Genomic DNA, 19985 nt, shown 5'->3' with positions numbered 1-19985 from the left:
CACTCAGGCACCTCCGGTCTTTCTGTGACTCCGAGGGTCCTGAGACCACACTGTCCCGTGAGGGTTCCACCCCCTGCTTAGCCACTGGATCGATGTCCCTCAGCAGAGCTGACTTCTGAAAGTTCCGATTTTGTACTCTGCTGCTCTATCACGTGCCAGTAGCAGCTGATGGAGGCCCCCTCTCCTGCCGTCTATCTTCCCGAGTAGCACCTCGGATTCACTTCTCCGCACGTCCTACCTTCCAGAAAGTGGTCGCTTTTCTGTTCAGAGATTTGCTGCAATTCTTTTCTTCAGTCTCCTGTTGAGTTCATAGGTGTTCAGGATGGTTTGATCCCTATCTAACTGAATTCCTGGGACCAGATGAAATTTAGGTCTCCTACTCCTCCACCATCTTGCTCCTCCCCCTCCGAGACCAGAATAATGTTTATCAATTCTGAGAATCCAGGATTTAGAGGTCAAAATAAAGGTGATTGGTAGGTAATTTATTAAGAACAACGTATCATTTTAACCTAAGCATCACAGATTACTGCCACATCTCTCTATCAGAAATAGTCAATTCTAATGTCCATGTCTTGACCATTTTACTTGGGTAGTAGTTCTAAATTTGCTCTCAGAGGGTGTAAAGACAGAAGAATTTTTTGTGTGTGGTGTGAGTTACACTTAAGTTTAATTGTATTAGCAACTTTGTTTTAATTGCTTCTAGGGGACTTCATCCCAAAAGTACTAGAGAGTTCCTAAATTCTAACCAATCCACATTGCAAACTTTAAATTACTTTTGGGATTAGAAAGATCCTCAAAGCAGCCAAGACTTTAAGTTGCTTTGGTGCTCCATTGGCTGGTCCTTTTTTTTTTTTTTTTTAATATTTTATTTATTTGTTTGACAGACAGAAAGGGAGAGAGAGAGAGAGGGAAAGAGAGGGAGAGAGAGCACACAAGCAGAGAGAGCGGCAGGCAGAGGGAGAGGGAGAAGCAGGCTCCCCACTGAGCAGGCAGCCCATGGCAGGGCTCAGGACCCTGGGATCATGACCTGAGCTGAAGGGAGACACTTAACCAACTGAGCCACCCAGGTGCCTCTTGGCTGGTCTTTTAAAGGCTCCTCTACTAGTGAAGTGACTATAAAGAGACCCAATTTTTATTTTTACTGGAAGTCAGTTCTGTTTTTCTACTGGTTAATTTTTTTTTTTTTTTACTGTAGCAATGACAGCTACTTGGTATTAATGAAAACTGAGAAGCAGATAGTTTTTTTAGTTATATATTTGAACTTGTTGAGGTGGAATTTATGAGACTAGCAATCTCACAAAAAAGTAGGACTTCTGTTTCTGGCATTTTAATATAGAAACATTGTATTTCTAGTGAAGTGGGGATATAAATAATTATAACATATTACTAATGCTTAAGAATATTTTGAATGACCTATCCCTCTTTATTATGGGTATTCTGAATATGCAGTGAGAAAAAGATTGGCAGAGCAGCTGTTTGAGCAGAAGCTGATTTCTGTGCAGGGAAAAAATAATATGTATTTTCTGATACCTGCAAGTAAAAGAGTAAATCTCCCATCACTTAAATTTCTCAGTTTATACCTTTATTATGGTTTGTAGATTGAGACATGTGCACTGGAGTTTTTCTGAAATCTACTTGTAATTCATTATATATATATTAGGCAGGACAATAGACATCCCAATTTGTACTGAAAAATACAGGAATAATTTTATCTAAAAATGTTTTCCTTTTTCTTTTACAACCATTAGTAATGTCTATAGTTAATATTCTTAGGATATTACAGGTATATATTTCCCCCCAGATTTGAATAACCAAAAGTTCTTTTTCTAAAAATGTATCTTTTCGGCTTGTTTTTCTAGCAGCAAAATTCTGAAATTGAAATGAAATTACCATTGAAGCAGGACTTATATACACCATTTTGTTTTAGTAACTGAAGAACAGTGATTTTTGTTGATGGTAACATATTAGTTGTGTTCTGGATTGTTTGGTCAAAATGTTACAATGACATTGCATTCAAAATAATTTCAAATTCATAATGTAAGTGAGATACATAATTCTAACCCAGTTGTATGTGTTCTGAATCCCTTTTCTAACAAGGACTTTTTTTTTTTTTTTTGAGCTAGTCTCCATGAGATGTAAAATTCTGAGTTTAGAGGATTGTAACATATTCTTATGCTGTGTATCCATTTATAAGTCCATGTTACCCATAAGGGAAGCCACATAAGGATGGAAGCAACTCTTGCAAACACTGCTGTAACAGATCCACATGTATTCTGGCTGCTACAGAATTCATTTTAGTGAAAGAAAATATTAACATGGGAAAGACCAATCAGTCCTCTGTGACAGAATTTGTCCTTTTGGGACTTTCTGGCTATCCAGAACTTGAGGTCATTTATTTTGTGCTGGTCCTATGTATGTACCTGGTGATTCTGCTGGGAAATGGAGTCATCATCATTGTAAGTGTCTGTGACACCCACCTGCACACGCCCATGTACTTTTTCCTCAGTAACTTATCATTCTTGGATATTTGCTATACCAGTGTTTCTATTCCCCTATTTCTCAGCAGCTTCTTAACTTCAAAGAAAATCATTTTCTTCTCTGGATGTGGAGTGCAAATGTTTCTCTCCTTCGCTATGGGAGCCACAGAGTGTGTCCTTCTAAGCATGATGGCATTTGACCGCTACATGGCCATCTGTAACCCTCTGAGATACTCCATTATTATGAGCAAGACTTCATATGTGCCCATGGCTGCTGGGTCCTGGATTGCAGGGGCTGTCAATTCTGTGTTGCAAACCTCTCTTGCAATGCGGCTTCCTTTCTGTGGGGATAATGTCATTAATCATTTTACTTGTGAAATCTTGGCTGTCTTAAAATTGGCCTGTGCTGATATCTCCATAAATGTGATTAGCATGGGTATTGCTAATATAATTTTTCTTGTGGTCCCAGTACTTTTCGTTTTTGTTTCCTATGTTTTCATTCTCTCCACCATCCTGAAGATTCCTTCTGCGGAGGGGAAGCACAAAGACTTCACTTGTTCCACCCACTTAACAGTGGTGATTATATTCTATGGAACCATCCTCTTCCTGTATGCAAAACCCAAGGCTAAAGACTCTTCTGGTGCAGGCAAAGACAAAATCATCTCTCTTCTATGGAATTGTGGCACCTATGCTCAATCCCTTCATCTGTAGTTTGAGGAACAAAGATGTGAAGGAAGCTGTGAAGAATGTATTGTGTCGGAAATGCTCCTCAGAGGGAATGTGAATGCTTTTTAAAATTCCTTTACTCTGAATGCAGGACTAGTTCTCACCTAGAGGTTCCACAGTAAATATAAGGGTTGGTGGTACCGTTAATTCCTGAAATTCTCATTTTTCTGTTCCTGATATTTAAATGTGAGAGAAATTTAGAGCCTACCATTTTCCTTCATGACTGGATTAAGGAGAAATGGGACCACAGTTTATGGGTAAAAGGATCTCATCCAAATCATCCACCTTCTCATGGATAACTGAATTTAGTTTAAGTCTGGAATAATGAGTTCTGTAATCTTATGTGAAAGGAAATGCCATTTTACTGGCTTAACTTCTTATCTTCAATGTGCATTGGTTTTCTAGTCTCTTATCTTTTTTAGGAAGATAAAGTAGAACTCAACAAAAAAAATTTCTAATGGGGTAGTCTTTGATCATATAAAGGAAAAGAATGGGCATTTTAGGGTGTTAGATACCTAGCCTGTGTTTATGCCAAAGAGAGACCAGAGTAGTAAAATGAAGCTATTTTTCTTAGGGCTGATTTCCTTTTAGCTGCAAACTGGCAGGCACACTTCTGTGCAGAAGTGTCTGAGGCAATGTGAGTCATTGTGCAGACACCTCAGCTGATGGGGAGATTTGGCTTATCGTAGGTTTCAATAGATGAGCAGTGGCATCTTTGAGTGAATACCATTGTTACTGTTAAATGACTCAAAAAATTAGTTTCTAAGGAACTTGTTTGCATAATTCTCTGAGAACATGGTAATAATTGGTTTAGAGTGTCACAAATTAGGTATTTTTGCAGTTACATGAATTTCCTATAGAATATGAGCTTTCTAATCATTCATATATTCCTCCATTCAATTATTCAAGCAACCAGGATTTACTGAATAGCTATTTTTTCTCAGACATTATGTTAACTATTGGTAATATCAAAAAACTAAATACATTGAGACAAAACCCAAAACATGATCAAGGAGTACACAGTCCTGTGGAATACAGACTGACACTTAAATTGAGGACAAAAATATTAAAGACTATTCACAGCTTTTCCCTTTCCCCTACTTTCTAAGCTGGATCCTTCATTTTCATTCATAATATGTTAGATCTTTATTGGGCTGAACAGAGTAATGAGTGGACTTGGAGTAGTTTAAATGGGATAAAGTGATCTTCATATATAATGACTTGGACCAGCTCTAGGAAAGAAAGAAGAGAAGACAATGAGAAAGAAGGGATAATGCAATGAGGAAGAAAGTAGTGCATACTAGAGATTTGGAAGATAGATATAGGAGATATTTAAATAGATACCATAAAAATATAATCAGAGAAAAGAAAAAAAAGGCTAAATAGGAAGCTTTGATGCTGGTGTTCTGTGACCCTCAGTGTGTCTCTCTCCTGGAAATTTCAGTAAAGATATGCAGTATTCTTTAAGACATTTAGTGATGGATTCCATTTCTTTTGTAGTCTCTCCATGCTGAGATTAGCTATTAAGATTGGTTAACTTAAGTGGGTCACAATTATAATGTGTGTTAAGTGCTATTATTGGAGGATGTGTAAAATTCCTCTAGAAGGGGCCATCCTAGGAAGAGAAAGGGCTTTCTCCTTGGCTGAACTGGGAAAAACAATTCTCTTAGTAGTCTTGTGCAGAAGAATATTTCAGACAGAGAATACAGCATGTGGCAAGATGTGGACTACCACTAAGAGTTTAGGTTAGTTGGAACTTGGGTTGTATTGTTGCTTAGTGACAGGGGAGATGATTGGAAAACCAAATTGTGGGGGTTCAGATACTAAGATGAGAATTCAATATTTCTATAGGTTTGAAGTGATCACCTTTTTCTGGAGCCCAGGAGGGTACATCAGGGCTCCACACAGATGAGCACATTCCAAGGAGTTAGATCTTTTTCCTCAGTGGAAAATCTTCCCAGCCCTTAAGTCTGAAAGAATAATGCCTCTAATCATGCACCAATGTCTATTTTGCTCTATATTGTTTGAGAATGGTATTAAATACTTCATGTGGTGCAAAGAGCCAATTTGACTCCTCGATGCAAGCTTCTTCCCTCATTCTTTCTATATGTTTCTGTTCCTTTCTTCTAAATTCCTTTCTTCTAAACTCACATTGTTTTACATGTATTCATTTGTGCTTGTAAATATTTCATATATGACAATGTAAAGGACATTGCAAAGAGACCTGGAGTTAAATAGTATATGGCCTTCAACAATCTCTGAATCCACTTATTCTCTGGAACCTTAGTTTCATAATTATTGAAATCCAACTTCAATGGATCAGTTGGTCAATGTGAGATGGCTAGCCAATGAACTCATTTATGTGAAGATCATTTATGTTGGAGACTTTAAAGTATTAGAAAATGATAACTATAACTAAATTATTAATTTTATTCATTAGTTTTTCAATAGCAGGGACTAGATCCTTTATTTCTTCTGTGTCCCACTATAGCCTAGTAATATACCGTAGTTTCTATAAGTGCTTTTAGGTCTGTTACAGGAGCCCAACAAATGCAATATTTATTGTTTAGTTGATTGATTTATTGAAAATTGGCTGATTGAACTGAATACAGAATATACCAGGGAAGAGATACATTTGTCATGCTAAGGTGAAAAGATAAATAATTGAAAATAAAGTCACAGACACAAATGCTTCTGTTGAGAAAGTGAAAGATTTGTTCCTGCTGAATAGAAGAAGTGAATTTATGCATGCTATCAGATGCACAATAATTTGATTTTATGTGCTATACTAGAAGAGCTTATAATACTTTTCAGATGAAGAAAAACATTCAAAAGTGATGTTCAAGACATCTTTTTTCACTCAAAGACCCAAATCCCCAGAGGGTGGAAAATCAATGCATTTTACTAAGGAATGGAAAAGTAAAGACAATTAGGCTTTGCATCTTGCTCTTGAGCAGTGTTCCACCCAGTGGCAGAAATGGGATAAAATGAAACAAAACAAGTATACATTGTGATTAAAATCTATGATGATACTAAAAAGAGTAAAGTCACAAAAAAAAATCTAGGTGTGAATTATAAACATTTTACCTGGTTCTGAAGGATAAGTGATCTTTTTTTTTTTTTTTAAGATTTTATTTATTTATTTGAGAGAGAGAAAATGAGAGCACATGAGAGGGGTTAGGGTCAGAGGGAGAAGCAGACACCCTGCCGAGAAGGGAGCTCTATGCGGGACTTGATCCAGGGACTCCAGGATCATGACCTGAGCCGAAGGCAGTCGCTTAACCAACTGAGCCACCCAGGCGCCCAGGATAAGTGATCTTTTTCCAAGTGGAAAGTGGGGGACAGACATTCCAGATGAAGAACATAACAGAACAACATTTTCAAAGGAAGACAGGGTTTAGGGGCCTTATTTAATAAGAGGATATATTTTAAGTATGAATAAAAAATAGAAGGACTAGTAAGATCGACCCAATAGAAAGATTTCATGACGTCAGAACTGGCTTCTTTCTGCTCCCACATAGATCCCTTAAAGTCCTGCTAGGCTCCAATACTTACTCTTAGAAGAAAGCTACAGTACTGTGGCTTTCCTGTAATTTTCTTTGGAAAAATCTTCCTAGGAGGGTAAGTCCAAGTGAGGGTTCTTCTTCCCAGTTCTGCTCACAGCCATGCACCTTCTGGTTTAGGAGTGTTAAGCTGGGGCAATATTATGGACCAATAGGGCATAATTAGTCTTTTCCTTTGTCATATAAAAGGACACATCTAATGTATTCATGAATGACATAAATTACTTTTTATAGATCCACACACATTCCTGCCCTTATTAGAGAAAAAAAGGTAGTAGTTTCAAATGAAGGCAGAGATTTCCAGATTGTCCAATTTCTTCTAAATTGATCTACAGTGTCTTGCCTAATAAGATGCCATCTGTATGGAATGGAAATGTGTCATTTATCCACAGACTGGGATTTATAAAATGAGCCAGATATCAACTCTTGGGTTTCAGGCTTTTTGGTGGAACACACATGATAAAGAAAGGTTCCTTAGACTTCAGTGATATCATGGATCAAGGATCTGAGTTAGAAAAAATATTACTGGCCTTTTGTTGGTAAAATATGTCAGTAACACCATAAGAATCTGTTATTTTAGGGGTGCCTGGGTGGCTCAGTCGGTTAAGCATCTGCCTTCAGCTCAGGTCATGATCCCTTTGTGGGAAAGTCAAGCTCTTTCAGCATAAACTTTATGATCATCTATCAATTTCTACAGAAAAAGCTACTGGGGTTATGATTAGGATTATGTTAATTCTAAAGATAAATTTGGGGAGAATTAGTTCAACAATACTAAGTAAATTCATTAACATGGTGTATCTATCCATTTATTTTGGTTTTCTTTAATTTCTCCTAAACAGTTTTGTAGTTTTGGTATAGAAGTCTTATTTCTAAATAAATTCTGTTTGTTCTTTTATATTTTTGATGGTATTTTTAATTTTTATTTTTTTAAGATTTGAGAGAGAGAGAGAGAGCAGGGGGAAGGGCAGAGGGGGAGAGAGAGAGAGAATCTCAAGCAGATCCCATGCTGAGTGTGGAGCCCCACGCCGGGCTCGATCCCACTACTCTGAGATCATGACTGGAGCCAAAATCAAGAGTCAGACACTCAACCAACTGAGCCACACAGGCACCACTGATGGTATTTTAAATGGACTTAAAAAAAACCCCAAAAACAGCTTTCTCAGGATTGCTCTATTTGGGGTCTTTTGTGGTTCTGTATAAATTTTAGGTATTTTTCCCTATTTCTTTTTTTTTTTTTTAAAGATTTTATTTATTTGTATGACAGAGAGAGACACAGCGAGAGAGGGAACACAAGCAGGGGGAGTGGGAGAGGGAGAAGCAGGCTTCCCGCTGAGCAGGGAGCCCGATGCGGGGCTCGATCCCAGGACCCTGGGATCATGACCTGAGCCGAAGGCAGACGCTTAACGACTGAGCCACCCAGGTGCCCTCCCTATTTCAATTAACAATATCATTGGAATTTTGATAGGGATTGCATTGAATCTGTAGATTTGGGTAGTATGGACATTTTAACATTAGTAATTCTTCTGATCCATGAACACAGAATATTTTTCCATTTATTTGTGTCTTTAATTTCTTTCATTGATGTCTTATAGTTTTCAGTGTACTAGTCTCTCACCTCCTTGGTTAAATTTATTCCTAGGTATTTTATTCTTTTTGATGTAATTGTAAATGGGATTATTTTCTTAATTTCTCTTTCTGCTAGTTCATTACTCGTGTGTAGAAACACAACTGATTTTTGTATATGGATTTTGTGTCCTTCAACTTTATTGAATTCATATATTAGTTTTAAACTTTTTTTTTTTTGTAGAGCCTTTGGGGTTTTCTATATATAATACCATGTCATTTGCAATTAGAGACAGTTTACTTCTCCTTTCCAATTTAGAACGCTTTTATTTCTTTTTCTTGCTCATTACTCTATGACTTCCAATACTAAATTAAATAAAAGTGGGGTTGTTGAGCATCCTTATCTTGCTTCTGATCTTAGAAGAAAAGCTCAGCTTTTCACCATTGATTATGATATTGGCTATGGGTTTGTCATATATGGACTTTATAATTTTGAAGTATGTTCCCTCTATACTCTGTTGAGAGTTTTTATCAGGAATGGATGTTACTTTGTCAATTTTTTTTATGGATCTATTGATATAATCACATGAATTTATCCTTCATTCTGTCAATGTAATGTATCATATTGATTGATTTATGAGTGTTAAACTGTACTTGAATCACGGGAATAAATCCCACTTGATCATGGTATATTATTCTTTTAATGTATGGTTGAACTCAGTTTGATAATATTTTGTTAAAGATTTTGCCTGTTTGATATTTCCTTGATTTATTATTTCCTTTCTTTCTTTCCTGTATGCCAATTACATGTGTGTTAGGCCTTTTGATTTCTTTCTCCAGGTACTTGATTCCTTATCACTTTTACTCTATTGTTGAACCTCTTCAGTGGATTTTAAAATTTCTGCTATTATACTTTTCAGTTCTAGAATTTCCATTTGGTTCTTTTTATAGTTTTTATTTCTTCACTGAAATTTGGTATCTTTTATTTCCTTGTGAACATATTCTCTTTTATTTCATTTAAGCAGTTATAAGTAGTTGCTTTATCACCCTTTCTGCTAATTCCAACCTTTAGGCTATCTCGGGCTTGGTTTCCATTGATTGCCTTTTTATCTTGAGAGTGGGTCACACATTCCTGATTCTTTATATGTTGAGTAATTCTGGATTGTAGCCTGGACATTGTAAATGTGATATTGTGGAAATTCTAAAACCCATTAAATTCCTCTGAATTGTTTTGATTTTTTGGTTTTAAAATAAACCTGGTTTGACTTAAACTGCTAACTCAGTCTTTTTGTTAATAGTTCACATCTTTGTTCAAGGTTTTTGTTCGTTTATCTTTAGCTAGGCTGTGCCTACATGGCACAGGGGTCAGTCAGAGAACTGGACCAAGATTTTTACACAGAATTTGATGTTTCCTCTTTTATATTTTCCCTTTCTGGAATTCTCCCCTGACTTTACACTGGCTGTGTTTCCATTGAACTCTGAGGTTTGTCCAGAAGGACTGCCAGTTTATTATCAGAGTTTATACCACTCCATACAGTGCCTAGTTGAGCCTATAGGCATAAAAATGTGAAACTTACACCAAAGCATTACTTCTCCAAAGTGATTTTTAATAAAAAATTTTTTACAAAATTTATCATCTCTGACATGCTTGAGTCTGATAGGAGCTTATTCAGCCACAGTGAAGACAGCAGAAATCAGAAGTTCCTCCTTCACATTTTATGACTAGAATGTTTGCACCTCTTGCTTTCTCTGATCATACTTATGTTGTTGTTTTTTTTTCAAATTTTTATTTAAATTCTAGTTAGTTAACATATAGTATAATATTGGTTTCAGGAGTAGAATTTAGTGATTCATCACTTGCATATAACACCCAGTGCTCATCACAACAAGTGCCTTCCTTAATGCCCATCACCCCCTGAGCCCATCCCCCACCCACCTCCCTCCATCAATCCTCAGTTTGTTCTCTATCGTTAAGAGTTTCATATGGTTTGTAACCCTCTCTCTCTTTTTCCCTCCCTTCCCCTGTGTTCATCTGTTTTGTTTCTTAAATTCCACATATGAGTGAAATCATATGGTATTTGTCTTTCTCTGACTGACCTATTTCACATAGCATAATACACTTTAGCTCTATCCATGTCATTGCAAATGGCAAGATTTCATTCTTTTGATGGCTGAGTAATATTCCATTGTGTGTGTGTGTGTGTGTGTGTGTATATACACACATCTTCTTTATCCATTCATCAGCTGATATTTGGGCTGTTTCCATAATTTGGCTATTGTTGATAATGCAGCTATAAACATTGGGATGCATATACCCCTTTGAATCACTATGTTTATATCCTTTGGATAAATACCTGGTAGTGCAATTGTCTGGTCATAGGGTAGTACTATTTTTAGCCTTTTGAAGAATCTCCATACTGTTTTCCACATTGGCTGCGTCAGTTTGCATTCCCACCAACAGTGTAAGAGGGTTCCCCTTTCTCCACATACTTGCCAACACATGTTGTTTCTTGTGTTGTTGATTTTTAGCCATTCTGACTGGTGTGAGGTGGCATCTCATCATGGTTTTGATTTGTATTTCCCTGATGATGAGTGGTGTTGAGCATCTTTTCATGTGTCTGTTAGCCATCTGGATGTCTTCTTTGGAAAAATGTCTATTCGTGTCTTCTGCCCATTTCTTAACTGGATTATTTGTGTTTTGGGTGTTGAGTTTGGTAAGTTCTTTATATATTTTGGATACTAGCCCTTTATCACATGTCATTTGCAAATATCTTCTTCTATTCCATAGGTTGCCTTTTAGTTTTGTTGATTTTTTCCTTCACTGTGCAGAAGCTTTTTATCTTGATGAAGTCCCAGTAGTTCATTTTTGCTTTTGTTTCCCTTGCCTCTGGAGATGTGTCTAGTAAGAAGTTGCTATAGCTGATGTCAAAGAGGTTTCTGCCTGTGTTCTCCTCTGGGATTTTTAAAAAAAATTTTTATTGTTATGTTAATCACCATACATTACATCATTAGTTTTTGATGTAGTGTTCCATGATTCATTGTTTGTGCATAACACCCAGTGCTCCATGCAGAGCGTGATGGTAATACCCATCACCAGGCTAACCCATCCTCCCACCCACCTCCCCTCTAGAACCCTCTGTTTTTCAGAGTTCATTGTCTCTCATGGTTTGTCTCCCCCTCTGATTTCCCCCCCTTCATTCTTCCCCTCCTGCTATCTTCTTCTTTTTTTTTTTTCTTAACATATATTGTCCTCTAGGATTTTGATGGTTACCTGTCTCACATTTAGGTCTTTCATTTATTTTGAATTTATTTTAGTGTAGGGTGTAAGAAAGTGGTCCAGTTTCATTCTTTTGCATGTTGCTGTCCAGTTTTCCCAACACCATTGGTTAAAGAGACTGTCTTTTTCCCATTGCATATTCTTTCCTGCTTTGAAAGATTGATTGACCATATAGTTGTGGGTGCATTTCTGGGTTTTCTATTCTGTTCTATTGGTCTGTGTATCTGTTTTTGTACCAGTACCATGCTGCCTTGATGATTACAGCTTTGTAATATAACTTGAAGTCTGGAACTGTGATGCCTCCAGCTTTGCTTTTTTCTTTTCTTTTTTTTTTTTTTTTTTTAAAGATTTTATTTATTTATTTGACAGAGAGAGACACAGCGAGAGAGGGAATACAAGCAGGGGGAGCGGGAGAGGGAGAAGCAGGCTTCCCGCGGAGCAGGGAGCCCGATGCGGGGCTCGATCCCAGGACCCTGGGATCATGACCTGAGCCGAAGGCAGATGCTTAACGACTGAGCCACCCAGGCGCCCCTGCTTTTTTCTTTTTCAAGGTTGCTTTGGCTATTCGAGGTCTTTTGTGGTTCCATACAAATTTTGGGATTGTTTGTTCTAGCTCTGTGAAAAATGCTGTTGTTATTTTGATAGGGATTGCTTTAGATGTGTAGATGGCTTTGGGTAGTATAGACATTTTAACAATATTTGTTCTTCCAATCCATGAGCATGGAATGTTTTTCCATTTCTTTGTGTCATCTTGTTTCTCTCACAAATGTTCTATAGTTTTCAGGGTACAGAGTTGTTTCTTAATTTACTTCAGAAACAAAGTGATGCTGATATTTGGAATGGAGAATATGCTACAATGAATAAGGAATTTGAAATTCTCCTGAGGCCAGAGTTGAGCATACCATAGGGCTAAATGATATGGACTAACTCAGTAGTCTGATTTGAATGTATTATTATCCTATTGAGGGTTAAGTGGGGCTTTATGTAAAGGCACCTGGCTCATGGGAGCGATTCATTACATTTTATTATCTCCCTTTTTTCTATTTGACTTCTTAGTCTCTTTCTACCCTTAATATTGCCCTAGTCCATTCTTTCCTTGATTAGATAAAATGAAGGCTGACCTCCAGAGTTCCCTTCCTTTAGCTATATCTTGATCATTTTTTGCTAATGCTCCCTCCTTTTTGTACCTTATTCAAATATAACCATGTAGGACTCCATGATTAATTACCTTATTTTCCAGAACTCAGAAAGCAAATGAAGAAAGTAAGTAATGGGATGAGAAGTAATATTTAAATAAGTCATATGTATCTAAAATGTGCTAGGTTACTAGATAAGTTATATATACTATTTTTAAGTTCCTTTTCATTAATTAATGCTGGTGGAAAATGCAATAAATGATTATCCCTTACTGTCTCATTCAAATATAGACACCCAGAAATTCTTGCTTAATGGCCTATTTTCAAGAAACCAGAGAGAAAATGAGGAAGACAATAGATGGTTAAGGCAATATTATTTAATAAATGCCTAATATACACTATGTGGTGTGCTAGGTGTCATAATACATAATATTTTAAAATTATTTTCATTAATTAATAATAATATTAATGTTAATGTTGCCTTCATTTTTTAAAAAAGATTTTATTTATTTATTTGATGGAGAGAGGGAACACAAGCAGGCGGAGTGTGAGAGGGAGAAGCAGGCTTCCCGCTGAGCAGGGAGCCAGATGCGGGGCTTGATCCCAGGACCCTGGGATCATGATCTGAGCTGAAGGCAGACACTTAACAACTGAGCCCCTCAGGAGCCCCAAGGTTGCCTTCATTTTTGTGTTGATTACATCCCTTATTTTTTCAACAGTGTATATGCCTGGTAGGGGTTGGGGATTAAGTGCTGGCCATTGTATTGTCCCTACTTTCAAGGATTAGCTTCAGATGGCTTTGTAAGGTAGATAAAAAAATTTAGGCCTATATAAAGGTCACAGAGTTCTTAAATGGCAGCCAAAAGTTAAGTCCATTTTCTGTCTATATTTCCTATGTAAATTTAAGAATATGTTTGAGGATTAAATTAAATATGAAGCAATATATCAGGAGGAAACAACCGTGAGAAATTCTTAAAAAGTAAGAAAAGATTGTCTAGTACTGATGCTGCCATTTCTCTGAACGAGAATTACCATTTTGATTGTGAATTTTTTTTCATTTCTTTTCTTTCTTTCTTTTTTTTTTTTGATGTAGTGTTCCATGATGCATTGTTTTCGTATAACACCCAGTGCTCCATGCAGTACCTGCCCTCCTTAATACCCATCACCAGGCTAACTCATCCCCCCATCCCCCTCCCCTCTAAACCCTCAGTTTGTTTCTCAAAGTCCATAGTCTCCTATGGTTCGTCTCCCCCTCTGATTCCGCCCCTTCATTTTCCCCTTCCTTCTTGTCCTCCATGCTATTCCTTATGTTCCACAAATAAGTGAAACCATATGATAATTGACTTTCTCTGCTTGACTTATTTCACTTAGCATAATTTCCTCCAGTCCCATCCATGTTGATAAAAGTTGGGTATTCATCCTTTCTGATGGCTGAGTAATATTCCATTGTATATATGGACCACATCTTCTTTATCCATTCATCTGTTGAAGGGCATCTTGGCTCTTTCCACAGTTTGGCTATTGTGGACATTGCTGCTATGAACATTGGAGTGCATATGGCCCTTCTTTTCACTACATCTGAGTCTTTGGGGTAAATACCCAGGACTGAGATTGCTGGGTCATAGGGTAGCTCTATTTTTAATTTTTTGAGGAACCTCCACACTGTTTTCCAAAGTGGCTGTACCAACTTGCATTCCCACCAGCAGTGTAAGAGGGTTCCCCTTTCTCCACAACCTCTCCAACATTTGTTGTTTCTTGCCTTGTCAATTATTGCCATTCTAACTGGTGTAAGGTGGTATCTCAGTGTGGTTTTGATTTGAATTTCCCTGATGGCTAATGATGATGAACATTTTTTCATATGTCTGTTAGCAATTTGTATCTCTTCTTTGGAGAAGTGTCTGTTCATGTCTTCTGCCCATTTTTTGACTTGATTATTTGTTTTTTGGGTGTTGAGTTTGAGAAGTTCTTTATAGATCTTGGATATCAGCCCTTTATCTGTAGTGTCATTTGCAAATATCTTCTCCCATTCTGTGGGTTGCCTCTTTGTTTTGTTGACTGTTTCCTTTGCTGAGCAGAAGCTTTTTATCTTGATGAAGTCCCAAAAGTTCATTTTTGCTTTTGTTTCACTTGTCTTTGGTGATGTATCTTGAAAGAAGTTGCTGTGGCCAATGTCGAAGAGGTTACTGCCTATGTTCTCCTCTAGGATTTTGATGGATTCCTGTCTCACATTGAGGTCTTTCATCCATTTTGAGTTTATCTTTGTGTATGGTGTTAACGAATGGTCAAGTTTCATTCTTCTGTATATAGCTGTCCGATTTTCCCAGCACCATTTATTGAAGAGACTTTCTTCCATTGCATGTTTTTTCCTGCTTTGTCGAAGATTATTTGACCACAGAGTTGAGGGTCCATATCTGGGCTCTCTATTCTGTTCCATTGGTCTATACGTCTGTTTTTGTGCCAGTACCATGCTGTCTTGGTGATCACTGCTTTGTAATATAGCTTGAAATAGGGCAATGTGATGCCCCCAGCTTTGTTTTTCTTTTTCAGCATTTCCTTGGAAATTCAGGGTCTTTTCTGATTTCATGCAAATTTTAGGACTGTTTGTTCCAGCACTTTGAAAAATGTCATTGGAATTTTGATCGGGATGGCATTGAAGGTATAGATTGTTCCGGGTAGCATAGACATTTTAACAATGTTTATTCTTCCGATCCATGAGCATGGAATGTTTTTCCATCTTTTTGTGTCTTCTTCAATTTCTTTCATGAGTGTTCTGTAGTTCCTAAAGTATAGATTCTTTACCTCTTTGGTTAGGTTTATTCCGAGGTATCTTATGGTTTTTGGTGCTGTTGTAAATGGTATCATTTCTCTAATTTCTCTTTCTACAGTTGCATCGTTAAGTGTACAAGAAAGCAACTGATTTCTGTGCATTGATTTTGTATCCTGCCACATGACTGAATTGCTGTATAAGTTCTAGTAATTTGGGAGTGGAGTCTTTTGGATTTTCCACATAAAGTATCATATCATCTGTGAAGAGAGAGAGTTTGAGTTCTTCTTTGCCAATTTGAATACCTTTTATTTCTTTCTGTTTTCTGATTACTGTTGCTAGGACTTCTAGTACTATGTTGAACAATAGTGGCGAGAGTGGGCATCCTCGTCATTTTCCTGATCTTAAGGGAAAGGCTCTCAGCTTTTCCCCATTGAGGATGATATTCGCTGTGGGTTTTTCATAGATGGATTTTATGAACTTGAGGAATGTTCCCTCTATCCCTATACTCTGAAGAGTTTTAATCAGGAAGGGATGCTGTATTTTGTCAAAAGCTTTTTCTGCATCAATTGAGAGGACCATATGGTTCTTCTCTCTCCTCTTATTAATGTGTTCTATCACACTGATTGATTTGCGAATGTTGAACAACGCTTGCATCTGGGGATAAATCCCACTTGTTCGTGGTGGATGATCCTTTTAATGTATTGTTGGATCTATTAGCTAGGATTTTGTTGAGGATTTTGGAATCCATATTCATCAGGGATATCGGTCTGAAATTCTTTTTGATGGGGTCTTTACCTGGTTTGGGGATTAAGGTAATGCTGGCCTCATAGAATGAGTCTGGAAGCTTTCCTTCTGTTTCTATTTTTTGAAACAGCTTCAGGAGAATAGGTATTATTTCTTCTTTGAGTGTTTGGTAGAATTCCCCAGGGAATCCATCAGGCCCTGGACTCTTGTTTTTTGGGAGGTTTTTAATGACTGCTTCAATGTCGTTACTGGTTATTGGCCTATTCAGGTTGTCATTTTCTTCCTGTTTCAGTCTTGGTAGTTTATAGGTTTCCAGGAAGGCATCCTTTTCTTCCAGGGTGCTCAATTTGTTGGCATATAGTTGTTGATAATAATTTCTAATAATTGTTTATATTTCCCTGGTGTTAGTCGTGATCTCTCCCCTTTCATTCATAATTTTATTAATTTGGGTACTTTCTCTTTTCTTTTGGATAAGGCTGGCCAGTGGCTTGATGATCTTACTAATTCTTTCAAAGAACCATCTTTTAGTTTCATTGATCTGATCAACTGTGTTTCTGGTTTCTAATTCATTGATCTCTGCTCTAATCTTAATTATTTCTCTTCTAATGCATGGCTTAGGCATCATTTGTTGCTTTTTCTCTAGTTCTTTAAGGTGTAAAGTTAGTTGGTGAATTCAGGATTTTTCCATTTTTTTGAGTGAGGCTTGGATGGCTATGTATTTCCCCCTTAGGAGCACCTTTGCAGTATCCCATAGGTTTTGGACCAATGTGCTTTCTTTCTTATTGGTTTCCATGAATTATTCAAGTTCTTTGATTTCCTGGTTGACCCAAACATTCTTGAGCAGAATGGTCTTTAGGTTCCTCGTGTTTGAATTTCTTCCAAAATTTTTCTTGTGATTGAGTTCCAGTTTTAAAGCATTATGGTATGAGAATAGGCAGGGAATAATCTCAATCTTTTGGTATTGGTTGAGACCTGATTTGTGACTCAATATGTGGTCTATTCTGGAGAAAGTTACATGTGCGCTCAAGAAGAGTGAGTATTCTGTTGTTTTAGGATGGAATGTTCTTTATATATCTATGAAGTCCATCTGGTCCAGTGTGTCATTCAAAGCTCTTGTTTCTTTGTTGATTTTCTGCTTAGATGATCTGTCTATTGCTGAGAGTGGAGTATTGAGGTCTCCTACAATTAACATATTTTTATTAATATGACTATTTTGGTTAACAGTTGGCTTATGTAGATGGCTGCTCCCATGTTGGGGGCGTAGATATTTACAGTTGTTAGATCTTCTTGTTGGATAGACCCTTTAAGAATGATGTAGTGTCCTTCTGTGTCTCTAACTACAGTCTTTAGTTTAAAATCTAATTTGTCTGGTATAAGAATTGCTACCCCAGCTTTCTTTTGAGGTCTGCTGGCATGGAAGATGGATCTCCATCCCTTCACTTTCAGTCTGGATGTATCTTTAGGTTCAAAATGAGTCTTTTATAGACAGCATATGGATGGGTTCTGTCTTTTATCCAATCTGCAACCTATGCCGTTTCATGGGAGCATTTAGGCCATTCACATTGAGAGTGATTATTGAAAGATATGAATTTATTGTCATCATGTTGCCTCTGAAGACCTTGTTTGTATAGATTGTCCCTGTAAATGTCTTTTCTATATCACTCTTGGGGTCTTTCTCCTTTTATAGAACCCCCCTTAATATTTCTTTCAGGGCCGGCTTAGTGGTCACATATTCTTTCAGTTTCTGCTGGTCTTGGAAGCTCTGCATCTCTCCATCCATTCTAAATGACAGGCTTGTTGGATAAAGTATTCTTGGCTGCATGTTCTTCTCATTTAGTACCTTAAATATGTCTTGCCAGCCCTTTCTGGCTTGCCAGGTCTCTGTGGATAGGTCTGACGTTATTCTGATGTTCCTCCCTCTGTATGTAAGGAATCCCTTCCCCCTAACTGCCCTTAGGATGGTTTCCTTGGTTCTAAGATTTGTGAGTTTTACTATTACATGTCGGGATGTTGGCCTGTTTTCCTTGATCTTGGGAGGGGTCCTCTCTGCCTCTAGGACACATGTTTGTTTCATTCCCCAGATTAGGGAAGTTCTCACCTACGATTTGCTCAAATATATCTTCTAGTCCTCTCTTTCCATCCCCTCAGGGATCCCAATAATTCTGACTTTGGAACGTTTCATAGTGTCAGTTATTTCTCTGATTCTATTTTCATGGATTTTGAGTTGTTTTCCCTGGTTTCCTCTTTTTCCTTCTTGTCTATTAATTGGCCTTCTAGATCACGAATTCGTTCTTCTGCCTCGCTTACCCTAGCTGTTAGATTATCTAGATTACATTGGATCTCATTGATAGCATTTTTAAGTTCTGCCAATTCAGCTTTCATTTCTGCCCTTAGAGACTCTATGTTGCCATTAATCAATTTCTTCATTCTAGCTATTGTATTCACAGTTGCTACCCTGAATTCCATCTCTGACATCTCTGACATCTTGGTTATATCTGTATCCATTTGTAAATCTGTGACATAAGTCATAGTCTCTGAGTCTTTCCTATTTTGGGGGTTCCTCCTCCTAGTCATTCTGTTGATGGGTGGTTGAGGGAATGTATAGAGTCCAAATTATTGACCACAACCCAAGCAAGATGCACATGTTTTCTAGGGACCTTAGGGTTGCTGGCCTCTTGTTCTCCCAGCCTGTCTTCTGGGGGAGGGATCTGCCGCGCTGTTACTCAGGCAACCCTGTTTGGGCAGAGTTGCTCTGCCCCCTGTGGTGGGGGATGGGCTCAGTGAAAACCGTTTTTTGGGGGCTTTTGTTCTCTGGTGGCTTTCCCTGGTTGCTTTCTGCATCTCTTCCAAGAGTCAGAGCAGAAGAGATTGTTTCCAACCCTCTGCCTCAGAGCGGAGAGATCACAGTCTATTCTTCAGTGAGCTCTCCAGGCCACACTATCTCTGTTTCTGTCTGTGCTGCTATAAACTGCAGCATCCTGGGTTGTGTGCCCCTCAGCAGTGCTCCCAGTCCTCTCCTCCAGGTTGGGGCAAATCTCTGGCCATTGTGCTTCTAGCCAGCCACCCCCAGTTCACACGTGCAGCCCCACCGCTCCAGTTTCATTCCAGGGGGCTGCCCTAAAGTCCTTTCCCCACTGCTACAGGTCTGTGAGTCTGTGCCCGGTCCCCAGCTTGGAGGCTTTGGAGGCTATTGCTCACCAGCATTGTAGGATCCCAACAGCTTGGCTCCCTCCCCCTTCAGTTTATCCTCTGATATATGCCAGTGTGATCACAGCTCCCCGCTTTGTACCTAGAAACCAATCGCGTGCGATATTCTGTTTGTAGAGATCCAGATCTAACTTCTTACATCTCAGGCTGATTTCTTCGGTGTTCAGAGTAGTCTGGAAGATAGCCAGCTCAATTCAAGGGACCAGTTAGAATAGGGTCCCCTACTCCTCCACCATCTTTTCCCTTCTCCTTGATTCTGAATTTTGATTTTGAATCAGGGTCTTTCCATTTGTGCTGCAAACTAAATGTGTGTGTGTGTGTGTGAGTGTGTGTGTGTGTGTGTGTATGTGAAAAACAAATAATCTTTGTCTTCCAAGGTATTTTGACAATATTCCTCAGAAATCTTACTACCCTGTATGTGGAATTAATTTAAAATTTGTTCTTAAAAATGAAATCTGAGTTTATAGTGCAGGATTGGAGTAGAAATAAAATCCGAAGGGCAATTATATCTTCCAAGCACCACTA

General features: G+C 38.0%; 1 protein-coding gene across 1 annotated transcript; it reads left to right on the top strand.

The window, feature by feature from the left end:
• The first annotated feature begins 2315 nt into the window (after nt 1-2315).
• Nucleotides 2316-3188, top strand: LOC118547792 (olfactory receptor 13C7-like). The gene has a single exon (XM_078062311.1). The coding sequence runs from the start codon at nt 2316-2318 to the stop codon at nt 3186-3188; it is 873 nt and encodes a 290-aa protein (XP_077918437.1).
• Nucleotides 3189-19985: the final 16797 nt, after the last annotated feature.

Source organism: Halichoerus grypus, chromosome 14 (genome assembly GCF_964656455.1).
Source record: "Halichoerus grypus chromosome 14, mHalGry1.hap1.1, whole genome shotgun sequence".
Classification (NCBI taxonomy): Eukaryota; Metazoa; Chordata; class Mammalia; order Carnivora; family Phocidae; genus Halichoerus; species Halichoerus grypus.
This window is presented reverse-complemented; position numbering and strand designations above follow the sequence as displayed.